Genomic DNA, 18,004 nt, shown 5'->3' on the forward strand with positions numbered 1-18,004 from the left:
CAGAAATGAACCCATTTTACAAACTACACCCCTCAAGGTATTGAAAACTGATTTTACAAACTTTGTTAACCCTTTAGGTGTTCCACAAGAATTAATGGAAAATAGAGATAAAATTTCAAAATTTTACTTTTTTGGCAGATTTTCCATTTGAATCAATTTTTTCCAGTTACACAGCAAGGGTTAACAGCCAAACAAAACTCAATATTTATGACCCTGATTCTGTAGTTTACAGAATCACCCCATATGTGGTCATAAACTGCTGTACGGTCACACAGCATTGTGCAGAAGGAAAGGAATGCCATACGGTTTTTGGAAGGCAGATTTTGCTGTTTTTTTGACACCATGTCCCATTTGAAGCCCCCCTGAAGCACCCCTAGAGTAGAAACTCAAAAAAAGTGACCTTATTTTGGAAACTACGGGATAGGGTGGCAGTATTGTTGGTACTATTTTAGGGTACATATGATTTTTGGTTACTCTATATTACACTTTTTGTGAGGCAAGGTAACAAGAAATAGCTGTTTTGGCACCGTTTTTATTTTTTGTTATTTACAACATTTATCTGACAGGTTAGATCATGTGGTATTTTTATAGAGCAGGTTGTCATGGACGCGACAATACCAAATATGACTACTTTTTTTGTTTGTTTGTTTCAGTTTTACATAACAAAGCATTTTTGAAAAAAAAAAAGAAAAATATTTTTTAGTGTCTCCACATTCTGAAAGCCGTAATTTTATTTATTTTTTGGGCGACTGTCTTGTGTAGGGGCTCATTTTTTTCAGGATGAGATGACGATTTGATTGGTACTATTATAGGGTGCATAGGACTTTTTGATCGCTTGCTATTATCATGTTTCAGTGTCTCCATAGTCTGAGAGCCATAGTTTTTTCAGTTTTTGGGTGATTATCTTAGATAGGGTATGATTTTTGCGGGATGAGATGACGGTTTGATTGGCACTATTTTGGGGTGTGTATGACTTTTTGATTGCTTGCTATTACACTTTTTGTGATGTAAGGTGACAAAAAATTGCTTTTTTTACACCGCTTTTATTTTTTATGGTGTTCACCTGAGGGGTTAGGTCATGTGATATTTTTAAAGAGCAGGTTTTCACGGATGCGGCAATACCTAATATGTCTACTTTTTTTTTTTATTTATGTAAGTTTTACACAAGGATTTCATTTTTGAAACAAAAAAAAAATCATGTTGTAGTGTCTCCATAGTCTGAGAGCCATAGTATTTTTATTTTTTGGGCGATTGTCTTAGGTAGGGGCTAATTTTTTGCGGGGTGAGGTGACAGTTAGATTGGTACTATTTTGGCGGGCATACGCCTTTTTGATCGCTTGGTGTTGTACTTTTAGTGATGTAAGGTGACAAAAAAATAGTTTATTTAGCATAGTTTTTATCTTTTTATTTTTACGGTGTTCATCTGAGGGGTTAGGTCATATGATATGTTTATAGAGCCGGTCAATACAGAGGCTAATATGTCTACTTTTATTTTTTTCCCAATTTTTTTTTACTTTATTTGGGGAAAATGAAGGTTTTTTTTAAACTTGAAACTTTTAATTTTTTGGGGGGAAAACTTAATTTTTTCAACTTTTTTTCACTTTTTTTTTGTCCCACTTTGGGACTTTAACTTTTGGTTGTCTGATCCCCTTTACAATGCATTTCAATACTTCTGTATTGGAATGCATTGACTGTATGAGTAATACAGTGTGTATTACTCATACAGCTTCCTGCCTGTGAGATCCAGGGGGCTGGATCTCACAGGCTCTCCACCGGAAGGCAGCCCCGATGCCTAAAGAGGGCATCGAGGTGCCTTCCATGCCATCGGGTCCCCGTCACAGCACCACCTATGGCAGCTCCGATCCCCGCCCGACATCGCACGTGCCGCAGTCAGTGCTGACCGCGGCACATGAAGGGTTAATGCGTCGGCATCTGTGATTTCACCGATGCTGGTGCATGCAGCAGGGGTCTGGCTATTAGTGACTGCCAGACCCCTGCCGCGGATCGGGCAGGCGCAGCTCCTGCACCCGCCCGATCCCCATGAAGTACATGTACGTCACGGGTCTTTAAGGGGTTAAAGTTACAGCTGGGTGTTACCAGTAGCGGGTGTGTCCGACTCTGTCCAATCAGTGCTGCTGGTGTCAACTGTACAGGGACACGCCCCCAACTGGTAACACTCATCTGTATCTTTACTGCAAGCTGCTAGCAATTCATTCATAAAACTCTAGAAGAAAGAATAGAGGAATGAAGAATAGATGCTCCAGAATTGTTACTACATGGGGGATGCAAGTAGTTACTAAAACAGACATGTCAGGAGAGGATACAGGGTACTCTTTAAATGTCAGTAAAGTCCATGATACAACTGGCACTCCGTTAGAGACCTACAATTAGTAGCTTATCGGTGCTAAAGTGACATGGAACATTTATAATAAAATACAAACTGTCCTCATCTGGATAGGACCATCATCATAGCAACTAATAAACCACGGAACATCTTTCTTCACAGAAGGGTTCACACACAGAGGTTACAGTATAGAATATGCCCAAATGAGGGCAAATACCTGTTCTTAATTGTGATCTGGTTTTGACTGTGGTTCAAAGGATGGGCATAAATGTGTATCTAGAGGCACACCCAGTTTAGGACAAACCTTGTCCTCTAGCCTCTATGTAGATAAGCCATTAAAGGTGTTGTCCCACTTCAGCAAATATAATTTATCATGTAGAGAAAGTTAATACAAGGCACTTACTACTGTATTGTGATTGTCCATATTGCTTCCTTTGCTGGCTGGATTAATTTTTCCATCACATTATACACTGTTCGTATCCAGAGGTACAGACACCGACACAGCACAGATATGAGGTGGCCGGGAGGGAAACTGCTGTGCATGTGTGCCTATGTGTGCACCCACGGTGCTTTTTCCTAGTGTGCGAGCACGACCACCGATGCTGGATTGCAGGTTGGTCATGAGCAGTGTATAATGTAATGGAAAAATGAATCCAGCCAGCAAAGAAGCATATACACTATGCTATATCTCATGCAAGGCCCCTGGGGACAGTATATGAAACAGTCAGGGTATCGGTTTTGCCAGAGAGTTCCTTTATCTGATTCACTCCAGATTTTCAAACATTCTGGATTATCAATTTTATGTTTCAGGTCCTGTTAGATTCCAGATTATGAGATGGACTAAAATAATTACTGTTTAATAGATGCCTGATTAAAGGGATGTTTACTTTAGTAAATTTGTTAGTGTTTATTTTTTGCAGTAAATTTATCAAAATGTCTTGTGCAATTTGTCTAATTTGTCACAAATCAAATTTTAAAGAATTAGACAAATTCTAATTGAGTGTCGTCCTTTTGCTCAAAGATTTTTTTAAAAATACAATTCAAAATATTTGTGCCACCTAAGCCAAACCCATTTAGACTACACAAAATCGAAATATGTGTATAAGGTGCAAAGGAGAGGATAATTAATGTTAGGCATGTAAAAATATAGAGCACAAATGTAGCACAAACTAGCTTTATGCAAGAAGATTAATAAAGCAATGGTATTAGGAAAGAGATATACAACGATGATTCATTATGTGATCAATATCCATCACTGCAGAAACCATTTTCTTTGTATACTTATTAGTACAGACAGACAGTATGTTATGTGGAAAGTCAATATCCTATCTAGAAGAAACAATAATGTGGAGCTGCTTTTACTTGATGTGCACTAATAGGAAACTGCTTATCTCTGGAGCTCCACAAATACAGCTCAAGCAGTGCACTACAGATTCTTCATATCTGAAGCGAAAAGCCACCTTTAATCAGGACAACCTCAAAGTAATTGATTCTAAAGAAGTAATTACTTTTGTAAAATTCACCTTCTATCTCCCACTGAAGTCATTCCCCGCTCAAGTGCCAATGAGTCCTCCTAATGATGTGCACGGGCCCAGCAGTCCTGTTATGAGTATAAGTATTGAGGCCTGCCCATCTTCTCTGAGCTACCCAATCCCAGCCAGCCCAGAAGCTGCTGATTCTGAATACTGAATAGGTGGGGTGGAGTGCAGGGGAGGGGAAGACATGATGTCTGATCTGAGGTCTAATAAAGATCGGGGTCTAACTGTGGGTCTGATCTCAGGTCTGATAAAGTTTGGGGGGGTACAATATAGATTCAGGGTTTGACCTGAGGTGTAATAGAGTTTAGGGGTCTGATGAAAAATATTCCTCTAAAACCTAGGTGCGTCTTATAATCAGGTGCATCTTAAAAAGTGAAAAATATGGGACTTAGAATCAGTGTCACATTACTTAGAATCAGCATTACTTCTGGCCATCTGATGGGGTTATAGGTGATGAGAGATTGCCTTTGACAGAAGGAAGTCCCCTACTCCCTCCTATCATGTTACATATATAGAAATGGGTTGAAAATTCTAATGTGAATATACATGATCTGATAAATGCCACATTTCCTAGAAATTTTCCTCACTGCACCAATGACAGCTCGCTTTCTCTAAGACTGAGGTAATCAGAATCTTGTACGGTTCAGGACAGAGCCGGCACATGACGGCACCCTCCTTAGAGTACTGGGAGCTTCTGTCACACTGACTGTTCACATTATTACAAGTCTCATTCACTGACCTCCCCGTGCGCTGCAGTTCAGGCCCACTGTGCTCATGCTCCGGCTCAGGATCCACATGACAGACATTTCCGTTGGGGACTCCCGGCATCTTCCTTTTCTCCTGAAGGACGATTATGTAACAAAACCTTTTACAGTGCCTTAGCAATTATTCAGTAAATTACTCCTCACTAATCACTGCTCTGCCATTTACTGTTCTGTGAATAGCCTTCTCATATATTAATGAAAAATGGCCAGGGGCTCTACATAACTCTAACCCAGGTCCAAACAGAAGATCAATGCAACCACTATAAAATGTAGTAAAGGTAATTAAAGGCATGTATAACTCCTCCACTGCGGTCAAAACCAATAAACTAAGATGTTACTGAGCATTCGACAGAATCAAGTGCAACTCACGTATGTGATCAGGAGTGTAGACATAGCCAGACCCTGGTAAATAATCTGCCTGTGTCCCTCTACCACAGCAGTATTATAAATGGCACATGGGGCCCTCTTACAAATTTTACAATAGGGCCCACTATTTTCAAGTTAGGCTTTTGTATGTGAGGCCTGGGTGTATCTCTACAGAGCTGTGATGCTTGAGACAGATAAGTTTGCCCTTTCTGCACATTACTGTAAATTAATTTTCAGTATAATAAACATTTGGCTCATATCCGATACTCACTTGAGAAGGAACATTCTTTGGTGGCTCAATTCTGATCGATGGGTCCCATTCTCCTGGGGGGAGCACCGTTACTTGATCCAAGAACTCGTCAATCCCAGCTAACAGGTCCCCTCTGTCTTTTGCTTTGTAAGCAACATCATGGAAAATCTTTAAAAGTATTAGGAGTTCATTATAGTAACTGGTTAGGACAGGGGTGGACATTTAACAGAACATTTCCCGGTCTGGCTTTTTGAACTTAAAGAGGACCTTTCACCTCTCCTGACATGCTTGTATTAATAGCTTCATGCATTCCCCGTGTAATAACAATTCTGGAGTATCTATTCTTATGGCTCTATGATCTGCCATCCCTTTATTATTCCTTATAAAAGTTATGAATGAATTGCTAGTACTCTGCAGTAAGGGTACAGAGGGGTGGAAACTAATTGGGGGGGGTGTACCTGCACAGACTCACTCTATCCAATCAGTGCTTTCAGACTGTGCAGGTACACCCCCCCCCCCCCCCCCAACTGGTTACCACCCCTCTGTCCTCTTACTGCAGACTGGTAGCAATTAATTCATAACTTTTAGTAGAAATAATAAAGGAACGGCACAACATAGAGACATAAGAACAGATGTTCCAGAATTGTTATTACACGGGGAATGCATGAAGCTATTAAAACAGGCATGTCAGGAGCAGTGACAGGTCCTCTTTAAAGGGGTTGGCCCATCTCATACATTGGGGGCATATCGCTAGGATATGCCCCCAATGTCTGATAAGGGCAGGTCGTACCTCTTGGACCCGCACTTGTCTCTAGAATGGAGCCCACAAAGCGAAGGAGACCAGAATGATCATGAGCGGCCATCCTCCATTCATTTCTATGGAAGTAGAAATTAATGGGAAGCGCGCCGTGCAAGAGCAGCCAGTGCACCATTCACCTCTATGGGGCTGATCGAAATAGCCAAGCTCACCTATTTTCAGCAGGTCCATAGAAATAAATGGAGGGCAGCCGCACATACTCAGTATGGTCTCCTTCACTTTGCAGATCAACCCTTTTAAAGGAAGTCTGTCACCTCCAAAATCAGCTTCAAGGTATGCATGCCGCTATGGAGGATAGAGGCCCTAAAACACAACACTTGTGAACATCTCTTATTCTGAGAAATGCTAGTCTTTATGTTTATATAAGCAAGGTTTTCACTGCCCCTGGCATCCCCTGTGTCATCGCTACCTACTCAAATCTCAGGGGCTGTCAATAAAACAGGATAGGAGGTGCTATGGTGCACCAAGTGAAAGGACCTTGCTCGCGGTGCGCCAGAAGCCTTATTTGAATAACAATAAGGATTAGCGGACCAGATTTTTTAGAAGAAAGGTATGGTTTATGTTTCAAGGCACAACCCTACATGGCAGCATGTTTACTTTGAGCGGATTTTGGAGGTGACAAATAAAGGCCCCTTCAGACGAGCGAGTTCCTCGCATCAGACTTGCAGTGGGAGTATGCGGCTCCCGTCCTGACCACTCAGCACTATATTGATTTATGAAGCTATGTAACCCTTACGGTTCTGGAATGTATTGTATAACACCGACAGCATTATGACAGTGTTACATAATACATTTCAGACCTCTAAGGGTACATAGCATCATAAAGTGCTGGGGGGTCAGGACGGGAGCTGCCGCATACTCACTCTGCGAGTCCAGAGAGTGGAACTCGCTCGTCTGAAAGGGGCCTAAAATACAAGTTGTGCTGAAGCTGAAATAGGTTCAGAATGCGCTGAAATTGAAGGATGGAGGTCCAAGTCAATCATTACACCCTTTTCTTAGCAACCTCCACAACATGTAAAAGTTCACAGTGAAGCAATGAGGCACTTATAACACAAAGTATCAAATATTGAAACTGCTTTGCTTATTTCCTAAGGTGTAGATAGTTAAATACAAAGGATAGACGGACCGTGGCGAGACGCCCTCTTCAAAATGTACAAAATACCAGTAATAAAGATAAAATAAAAGTGTTGTGAAAAAAAGAGAATAACATAGATAGCATATGTAACAGATTCCAGATTGCCTGATCCTTCACCTCACCATATTTTTGTCACTCATGTTAGCTTAACGTATACTATACCTCATCTGTCATTATGGTAGCCATCGATCGGCCAATCTCATGGTATTGTTGTGCTTTTCCTACTGGCCCCAGTAAGATAAATAAAAACCTAAAAGACATATAAAATCATATAGAAAGAAACCACCTACTTGAAAAATGTGGAAACATTAACTTGATTTTGGTTAATTAAAAGAATTATAAAATGTCAATTTTTTTTTAGTTCATTACAATTTAATTTTAACCTAATAAAGGGTATGTAAACCTTTATTGCACTACTTATTTTGAGCAAAAAAATAATTTTTTAAATTGGTCTTTTGCTAAAAATATGGAATCCTTTTTTGTGTACATAGGTGAGAATCTCTAGAAGCAACTTGTGGTTTTTATATCTCTTCCGTCCTTTGGGGAGCAGACTGACTCCTTATCTCTGCTCACTGACCTTATAAACACCCATTATAGCTCAGTTCTTATCTTACTGATAACAATGTGGCTTAAATAAGTGTTTATGACCTCTTAGTAGTTTAGAGATAAGGTTTATTAGATGACGGCACAAGGTGAAAGTGAAATGCACCAATTGAAAATATGATTTTTAGCCAAAAATGAGTAAAATGCAATTATAAACAAAAGTTGCCTCCGAAGGTATACATAGCCTTTAAGGATGCAACCAGTTTGGCCTCAACCCCTTCTACCCCGGGCCAGTTTTCACCCTACTGCCAAGACCATTTTTGGCAAATCTGACGTGTCACTTTATGTGGTAATAACTTTTGAACACTTACTTATCCAAGCCATTCTGAGATTGTTTTCTCGTGACACATTGTACTTCATGATAGTCTTAAATTTGAGTCAATATATTTCACCTTTATTTATGAAAAAATCCCAAATTTACCAAACATTTTGAAAAATTCGCAATTTTCAAAATTTCTATTTCTCTGTTTTTAAAACAGAAAGTGATACTTCATAAAATATTTATTACTTAACATTCCCCATATGTCTACTTTATGTTGGCATCATTTTGTAAATGTCATTTTTTAAGTTTAACAGCAATTCTTAAAATTTTTAAGAAAATTTCCAAAATCCACTTTTTAAAAGGTCCGGCTCAGGTCTGAAGTCACTTTGTGGGGCTTACATAGTAGAAACTCACCATAAATGACCCCATTGTAGAAACTACAACCCTTAAGTTATTCAAAACTGATTTTACAAACTTTGTTAACCCTTTAGGTATCCCACAAGAATTAAAGAAAAATGGAGATAAAATTTCTAAATTTCACTTTTTTGGCAGATTTTCCATTTTAATCTTTTTTTTTTAATTAACACATCAAGGGTTAACAGCCAAACAAAACTCAATATTTATTACCCTGATTCTGCGGTTTACAGAAACACCCCATATGGGGTGGTAAACTGCTGTAAGGGCACACGGCAGGGCGCAGAAGAAAAGGAGCGCCGTATGGTTTTTGGAAGGCAGATTTTGCTGGACTGGTTTTTAGACACCATGTCCCATTTGAAGCCCCCCTGATGCACCCCTACAGTAGAAACTTCCAAAAAGTGACCCCATTTTGAAAACTACGGGATAAGGTGACAGTTTTATTGGTACTATTTTGGGGTACATATGATTTTTAATCTCTCTATATTACGTTTTTTGTGAGGCAGGGTAACAAAAAAATGGCTGTTCTGGCACAGTTTTCATTTTTTGTTTCTAACAATGTTCATCTGACAAGTTAGATCATGTGCTAGCTTTATAGAGTAGGTTTTTACAGACGAGATGATATCAAATATGTCTACTTTGTTTGTTTGTTTCAGTTTTAACATAATAAACATTTTTGAAAAATGTCTCCATTTTCTGAACGCCATATTTTTTATATTTTTCTGCCGGGCTCGTTTATTGCTGGAAGAGTTGAAGTTTTTATTTGTACCATTTTTGGGTACATATGATTTTTTGATAATTCATTATTACACTTTATGGGGCAAAGTGACCCAAAAATTGGTTGTTTTGGCACAATTTTTATTTAGTTATTTTTACACCGTTCACCTGAGGGGTTAGGTCATGTGATATTTTTATAGAGCAGGTGGTTACGGACGTGGCAATATCTAATATGTTTACTTTTTATAATTTTTTTAAGTTTTACACAATAATAGCATTTTTTAAACAAAAAAATAATCATATTTTAGTGTCTCCATAGTCTGAGAGTCATATTTTTTTTATTTTTTTGGGCAATTGCCTTAGGTAGGGTCTCATTTTTTGCGGGATGAGGTGACAGTTTGGTGTTGCAATTTTTGTGATGTAAGGTGACAAAAAAATTGCTTTTTTCTGGCACTGTTTTTATTTTTTATGGTGTTCACCTGAGGAATATGTGTTTTTTTTTCTTCTATTTTTAATTATAAAATCAGGGGAAAGGGGCGTTTTTTTACTTGAAACCTTTTTTTTTTATTATTAAAAACAACTATAGGACTTCAACTTTTGGGGGTCTGATCCCCTCTGCAATGCATTACAATACATCTGTATTGTAATGCATTGTCTGTAAGTGTATTCCACTGAGTAATACACTAACAGGTTGCCTAGCAGAACCAGCCTTGGGCTAGATCTTCTCGGCCTCCGTAGAAGGCAGGTCCCGATGCCTTGCAAGGCATTGGGCAGCCTCTGCAAGACATCGGGCTGCCTTCTCAACCATCGGGTCCACACCACAGCAGCGCGGGGACCCGATGGGCTCTCTCACCTGCCGCAAATGCGTTCTAGGCCGCGGTCAGCGCTGACCGCGGCATAGAAGGGGTTGATCCGCCAGCATCGGCTTTTACAGGGCCCCTGCCCGCCCGATCACCATGATGTAATAGTACGTCAAAATGCGGAAAAGTCACCTGCCGTCATGACGTACTATTACGTCATGTGTCGGGAAGGGGTTAAAGGGATTGGCCACTTTCTGGCTACTGTTGATGAATGTGTTTGTAAGAAGACTATATGACACTGACTAATTTAGCCTTTGTGCACCATTTTTTATTTTTCCTAAGATATGCTCCAATGTGTTTCAAGCTGTCCACAAAAAGGTTCTGTCCAGAAAATGGCCTCTTATGGAAGATCATGTGACCAAGCAAATCCCTCGGTCTCCTCCATTCCAGTACACTACAGCTGCCATCTTCACTTGCACTGTTGGGAGTTTAGCACAAGTGTTGGGAGTTTAGCACATAATTTTTTTCTGGGGATGTTAGAAGGCTTATACTTTTAGCAGAAGTGTTTTACATTTTTAAGAAAATTAAGAAAACTTGTAGGGTACAATTCAGTTCTGAAGCAGCTTTGAAGGGCCTATATACTAGGAACCTCCCTCTATCGCCCCATTTTAAAAACTGCACCCCTCAAACCATTCAAAACAGCATTTAAGAAGTTTGTTAACCTGTTTACCTCCTTCAAAGAAATTAACCCAACATGTAGGTGAAATTTAAAAATTGAAAATTGCTTGCAGATTTTGGAATTTAATCCATTCTTTTTTTGAAGCAATTAAAAGTAAATTTTTAAGGCCTCATACACACAGGTCTGTATTTCATCTAGCAAAAAATATGCATACCTTCCATATTTTCTCTCATGCCCATCAACAGAAAGGACAATTCACACCGGCAATATCAAAGAATAGGACATATTCAATAATGTAGGACAAACAGATCCGCAAAAACCACTGATGAGTGCACGACCCCACAGAAATCAGTGTGCCATGTGTGCACTAAAATTCTGACAGCTTGTGAATGAATAAATAAAGTCATGTGCATTGCATGGTGAATTAAAGGGGTTGTCTCTCTTCAGCAAGAGCCCTTTATCATGTACAATAAGCTAATACAAGGCACTTACTAATGTATTGCTATTATCCATGTTGCTTCCTTCGCTGGCTACACTGCTCATTTCCATGGGCTCAGAGGGGAGTGCCATTTGGCTTTTGCAGAAATAATTTTCTAAGAGCTATAACTTTATCCTTTTTATTCTGTGTGAGAGCTCATTTTTTGAAAGATGAGCTGAAATTTACATTAGTACCACATACATTTTGGCAGGGAACGTGGAAGAGGGAATTTATCATGAGAGGAATACTTGACATCAGTTTTGCTTGAGTCTGCATTGTCTTACCTTATGCCACTTTTATCAAAAGTAACATGTTTCAGAAATTTGTCTTATTCTTAAACCGTACACTTTTGTCTAGAAAAGCTACTCCAGTTTTCCTACTTCACCCTCCTACTGGAGTGAGATTGGGACTTTAAAAAAAAAAGTCTCAATGATTAATCTGGAGTGAAACTCATTAACATAGCTAAGCACACCCACATTACAAAACTGGAGTGGCAAAAATGCAAAAAGTCGCAAAAATCCTAGTTTGCGACTTTTTGAAGCCAGAATCCTGGAGTGCAGGCATGATAAAGCAGGGACAGAAAGTCTATCAACTTTTTCTATTTTTTATGGGGTTCATAGATCATGATGACACTTTATTCTGCAAGTTGATACGATCACAGCAATACCAAATGTACAGTATATTGTATTTTTTTTATTTTATTACATTTGCACCATAATAGTCTTTTGTGTTACAAAATTCTAACAAACAAAAGCCATATTCTTTTCTAATAAAGGCTCTTTCACACGAGCGGATGTCCCGCTCCGGACAGCAGAGACACGGAGCATTAACATGATGGATAATGCTCTTTGCCTGTCTGTGATCTTTTTACTACAAAATCACAGTGAGATAAAGTTGTCACCGTGATTTTGTAGTAAAAAGGTCACAGAGAGGCACGGAGCATTATCAGTCATGTTAATGCTCCATGTCTCTGCTGTCTGGAGCGGGACATCCGCTCGTGCGAAAGAGCCTTTACGTAGCTATCTTGCTACTGCAGATGGGCTGTAGTTTTTATTAGTGCCATATAGGGGAAAGCATGACATTTTAATGGCTTTTGGTTCCTTTTTTTTGAACGTGTCTAAAACACAGCAATTCTGGAATTATTTCTCATTTTGGATTACACTGTGCAGGAAAACAAACATGACCATTTTCATTTGAGTCGTTACGGACGTGAAGACACCCATTATGTGTAGTTTATTTAATTTAGTCCCACTAAGGGATTTACAATACTTGGATCACTGCTATAATACACTGCAATACTTCTGTATTGCAATGTAGTATACCTGTCAGCTTTACAACGACTGCATATTAGGCCCTACCAGATGCAGGGTTTGACTTCAGTAGCTGGCAAACCCAGAAGCAAAGTTAGGCCTCCAGGTGCCATAACAAAATGGTATCATGCAGTTGTATAAGGGCCTGACAGGTTACAACATTAGCTCCCTCCCTTTGTCAACCACTTAGATGCCAAGGCAACTATTTACAGTGGTATCTAAGTGGTTAAGCACCTGCGATCAGTGTTACTGCCGACTGCAGGTGTTGCAACGGGGTATAAGTTGTACCTTACAGCTGACATCTGCTGCTAATGGCCAGGGCTCCGCAACTCAGCAGGCGGCATCACTGTGCTGTAGATGTACGGCATGGCGTGCAAACCTGCTACTGGCAATGCAGTACAATTAAGACCAGATAAAGATACATATTCTTATCAGTTTTTATTTTGTTGGTAATTATTAATTATATTTTTATGCCAGATTTTGGGGGTGGTATCTTGCCTGAGCTGCTGTTACAGCTGCCACATGGGCCACAGGCACAATGGGCAGGAAATATTCAATGCTCTATGATCTGTGCAGAGGTCATTATGCAGGGAGGGGGAGGAGGTGAGCTGCGACCATCACATGTTGTGAATAGTGGATTCTGTATTATCTATACAGAGGTGTTGTCATTGTAATCTTGCCTGTGGTCATAATGAGATGACTGCTGAAAAGTGGTCTCTGCAGAAGAGGAAATATCAGTCTATTATTAAAGTCCAGTGAGATTAGCCTGTATAACATTATATAGTGTTATGTGGAGTCTTGAGCTAGCAGGATACACTATATCCAGCCCCTGACAACCTCATAACCTTAGTGTGCATTAGTTGAGGATTTTATTGCTAAAGGAAGAGCAATTACTAACAGCTCTCTTTTTCACTGAGGTATAGAAAAGTTTAGAAATGTAATGAAGTTTACACTAATACTGGTGTGGCTGGTAAAGTAAGTGCCACATGCCAGTGTTTCCCAGCCACGGTAGGTCCTACAGATCCAGATCTGTCGTCCTTCATACTGCTTCAGTAAATAAAGAATATATGAACTCACACGTTAAGTTTAGATTGGGGGCTATGTAAAGTCTTTTGTCAAATGATACAGTCCATAGGAAGTATTGCATGGCAGTAATACTATATACAGGTGAAACTCGAAAAATTTGAATATTGTGCAAAGTTCATTTATTTCAGTAATGCAACTTAAAAGGTGAAACTAACATAAGAGATAGACTCATTACATGCAAAGTGAGATATTTCAAGCCTTTATTTGCTATAATTTGGATGATTATGGCTTACAGCTTATGAAACCCCAAAGTCACAATTTTGAGGTACCCTTTGCTCAGGGGGTATGGATTAATTAGCTGATTAGAGTGTGACACTTTGAGCCTAGAATATTGAACCTTTTCACAAAATTCTAATTTAAACTGCATTAATGCAATTCCTTTTAATTTGCATTACTGGAAAAAATGGACTTTTGCACGATATTCAAATTTTTCGAGTTTCACCTGTACAAAGTACAATACAAATTTAAATGCATTACTTGTGGAAATGTATGCCACTTCTCTGCAATGTCACTTTAAGGAATTCGGCCTGTTTCAAACTAACACAATGCCGTATCTGCTGTATCCCTATGGTGCTATTATTTCCAGTCATAAGTCGCATTAATGGGTGTGGATTTTCAGGCATAATACAGGCACAAAAACAAAACCAGCCTTGCTATGAGAAATGACCTGATGTCGTTGTGTGACAATTGGCTGTGCAGCACAAGCTTTAGTAGACCTGACCGATGCATTCAGTCATTATCCCCCTCCTTATACAGCAAGTCCAGATGTGACTGCTCTTTTGGTTTGTGTCCCCTTATAATAATGCTCAGAAGTTCACTAATTCATGAATATATGACTATGCTTGAAGTCTTGAACAACTTCTCTCTTTTTCTTAAAAACCTTAAACAAAAATCTGGCAAAATATAAACTTAATTTATTGGAGTCTCAATATGTACGTAATTATGCCATAAATAAAAGGGTAATTTGGCAGCTTGGTATGAGGTAATGAGAATTTTTGGCTGGAAGAATGCGGTCGAAGCGGAGAAAGATCTCAGCAGTCTCAGAGTAACAGAAGGCCAACAAAATAAAATATAGCAGTCAGGAGCTGGCATGAAATATAGGCAATTAAAACTGAAATAAAATAGACCACCATTGTGAACCTGCTAGCAAGTCATCTAGGCGAGGAATGAAGCAGAGAAGATAGGACACAGAGAAAGTGTTAAGCTGGGCGTATACGCATTTAACCGCTGTTGGCCAATCCATCGTTCAACCGACAGCTATCTCCATCAACTCCCTAACGACTCAACGTTTAGCTCAGCCAAACATGTATGTGTATTCTATGGGGAGGGAGGAGAAAGCCACCAGAAGACACCTCTGTCAGGGGCTTGTCTTCTGGGAGAACAATAGGATAGGGCGAAAATATTCAGTCGGGGGCAGAGTCCGGAACTCCCCTACACATTACAGGATTGTCCGAACTCACCGAAGGCTGACAGTATAGTATTGTATATGAGCTTTTAGAGAGATAGCTAGACAATATATATACAGAGATAAAGATAGATAGATAGATAGATAGATAGATAGAGATAAAGACAGATATTTATGGCAAAAATGGATCAAACAGTCAAGGTCTAAATCTAAATTGCACCTTTGTCATGCACATGGGAAAGTCTGTGCTTGGGGTGTGGACAGGGCTGTGCTAATTTAGCTCTGACTAATAATTGGGAAATAACAAGTTGTCACTTGCTCCTTATTTCCAGCAGACCATGTGGTGACGCCTTAAAATATAGTAAAAGTAAGTACTGCTCCTGGATGACAGAACACACAGTTTGTAAAGACAATACATGTTACTTCTGCAAATACACAATGTGCAAATGCAGACCTTCCATACATTTTCAGATGCTCTATCAATAACCAATCAGTAACCCGGGATTGACAGAGACCAGTTGTTTCATGGGACAAACGATTTGTCTTACTCACCTTGTAGGTATCGGGACTTCTGTCAGTCCAGTAAGAAGAACTGCTGGGGACAGACGGACAAAGGCTACGATTGGTCGCTCTAGGAAATCCAATTCTCCAACTAGTACGTTGGAGGCTTCTGCTCCTGTGGGTATTTTTTTCATGAAATGAAGATCCACCTTAAAGTAACCATGAAATGTATAGGATCAGGATCAGTGATTGTTGCACTTGCATAAATAGGTCTAGCTTTACCTAAATATGCATACACATATATAAAAAAAAAGTTACCCGTATATGCCGGCGTATAAGACGACTGGGCGTATAAGACGACTCCCAACTTTTACACTGAAAATATAGAGTTTGGGATATACTCGCCGTATAAGACTACCCCTTTTTCAACACACAGCAGTACATTACTGCATCCCACCACCATCCCTGGGTACCTCTGCCATCCCTGCATCCCACCACCATCCCTAGATACCACTGCCATCCCTGCATCCCACCACCATCCCTAGGTACCACCGCCATCCCATGGTATCACCACCATCCCTGCATCCCACCACCTTCCTTGTCCTCCCTCCCTGCCTCCCAGACCCTAAACATGTGCCACGTATACCCTGAACATGTTTTTGTTATGTTATTCTTCATATTCACATTCACATATGCACATCTGAGCCGCACTTAGATACACCGCACGGAGATCTCGCACATGCGCAGGAGCGAGATGCGAGCGGCCGTGAGGATCCCGTGTATCCACGCTCGCCGCATGAAATCTCGCACATGCGTAGGAGCGAGATGCGAGTGGCCGGGAGGATGGCGGTACAAGGAGCATACAAGGTACAGAGCAGGGGGGAGGCATACAAGGTACAGCGCAGGGGGGGCATATGCCGTGGGTTACATCGCAGCTCTCAGCTGCTGGGGATACAAGGCAATAGCCCGGGCTCTCTCTGTTGATAATTCGGGCGTCCCGGCACTGCAGCGCCCACCATACCTGGCGTATAAGACGACCCCCGACTTTTGAGAAGATTTTCATGTGTTAAAAAGTAGTCTTATACGCAGGAATATACAGTAAATATATTCAATGTACACAAAAAAGGGGCATTCTTAATCTTATTCCAGGGATGAAGTTTTGACAATGTCCATGTCCAAAAGTCATCACTGGAGGTCAGGATACAGAAACTGGTGGGGGCTCCAGGAATGGCAGGGAAATGGTAACGTGAGAATTTCTCAGCTTCTTATTTTTTTCCCACCCTGTAAAGTTTCTCAGCGAGTCTCATATAAACATTAATCGTTTTCACACCAGAAGTCCAGAATAATAGCAGATATAAAGTATGGCTGAACAGGGTGGGACGCCCACCAAAGCTTTTACTGCAATTCAGAAGCAAAATATTTAATGATTATACTGGTACTGTTATATGCTGCAAATTTTCCGCCCACAATTCCACAGCCGAAGGGTATCTGCCAAGTGGGAACATACCTTTAAAGTAATTTTCAGTGTTCCTAGTATAAACAATTTTCACTTCAATGTGTCCCTCTTGATGCTGCTACTGATCTATGCTGCAGGGTAGGGGTGGGCGATATGGCCTAAAATCTATATTGCGATATAATTTGAAGCATGTGCGATATGCGATATATATTGTGATATATTATTTTCTTCTGTATGTATACAAAAAATAAAAAAATTACAAAACTTATCCCAGAGCCAGTGCCATTAGCCCCATGGCATTTGCCATCATCATACTTGTTCCCCTGTGGCCCAGAGCCAGTGCCATCAGCCCCATGGCATTTGCCATCATCATCATACATGATTGTCCCTCAGAGCCAGTGCCATCAGCCCCATGGCATTTGCCAATTGCCATCATCATACATGTCCCCCAGAGCCAGTGCCATCAGCCCCAAGCCCCATGGCATTTTCCATCAGACATGTCCCTCAGAGCCAGTGCCATCAGCCCCATGGCATTTGCCATCATCATCATACTTGTCCCCCTGTGGCCCAGAGCCAGTGCCATCAGCCCCATGGCATTTGACACTGATAATGGCAATTGGCAAATGCCATGGGGCTGATGGCACTAGATCTGAGGGACAATCATGTATGATGATTGTCCCTCAGAGCCAGTGCCATAAGCCCCATGGCATTTGCCAATTGCCATCATCATACATGTCCCCCAGAGCCAGTGCCATAAGCCCCAAGCCGCATGGCATTTGCCATCAGACAAGTCCCTCAGATCCAGTGCCATCAGCCCCATGGCATTTGCCATCATCATCATACATGATTGTCCCTCAGAGCCAGTGCTATCAGCCCCATGGCATTTGCCAATTGCCATCATCATACATGTCCCCCAGAGCCAGTGCCATCAGCCCCAAGCCCCATGGCATTTGCCATCATCTGCCATCAGACATGTCCCCCAGAGCCAGTGCCATCAGCCTGGCATTTGCCATCATCTGCCATCAGACATGTCCCCCAGATCCAGTGCCATCAGATCAGCCCTATGTACAGCCCCTTTG

The 18,004-nt window shown here is 40.6% G+C and overlaps 1 protein-coding gene across 1 annotated transcript in view; it reads right to left on the bottom strand.

Moving 5' to 3' along the window:
- LOC120996158 (electroneutral sodium bicarbonate exchanger 1) overlaps nt 1–18,004 on the bottom strand; it is a 247,924-nt gene that overhangs the window by 65,154 nt on the left and 164,766 nt on the right. Inside the window, exons 8-11 of the mRNA XM_040425910.1 lie at nt 15,521–15,678; nt 7,377–7,464; nt 5,284–5,430; nt 4,622–4,722 (exon numbers count right to left, since the gene is read on the bottom strand). Coding sequence (XP_040281844.1) covers nt 4,622–4,722; nt 5,284–5,430; nt 7,377–7,464; nt 15,521–15,678 — 494 coding nt within the window. The remainder of the gene's footprint in view (nt 1–4,621; nt 4,723–5,283; nt 5,431–7,376; nt 7,465–15,520; nt 15,679–18,004) is intronic.

This window comes from Bufo bufo, chromosome 3, assembly GCF_905171765.1.
Source record: "Bufo bufo chromosome 3, aBufBuf1.1, whole genome shotgun sequence".
Classification (NCBI taxonomy): Eukaryota; Metazoa; Chordata; class Amphibia; order Anura; family Bufonidae; genus Bufo; species Bufo bufo.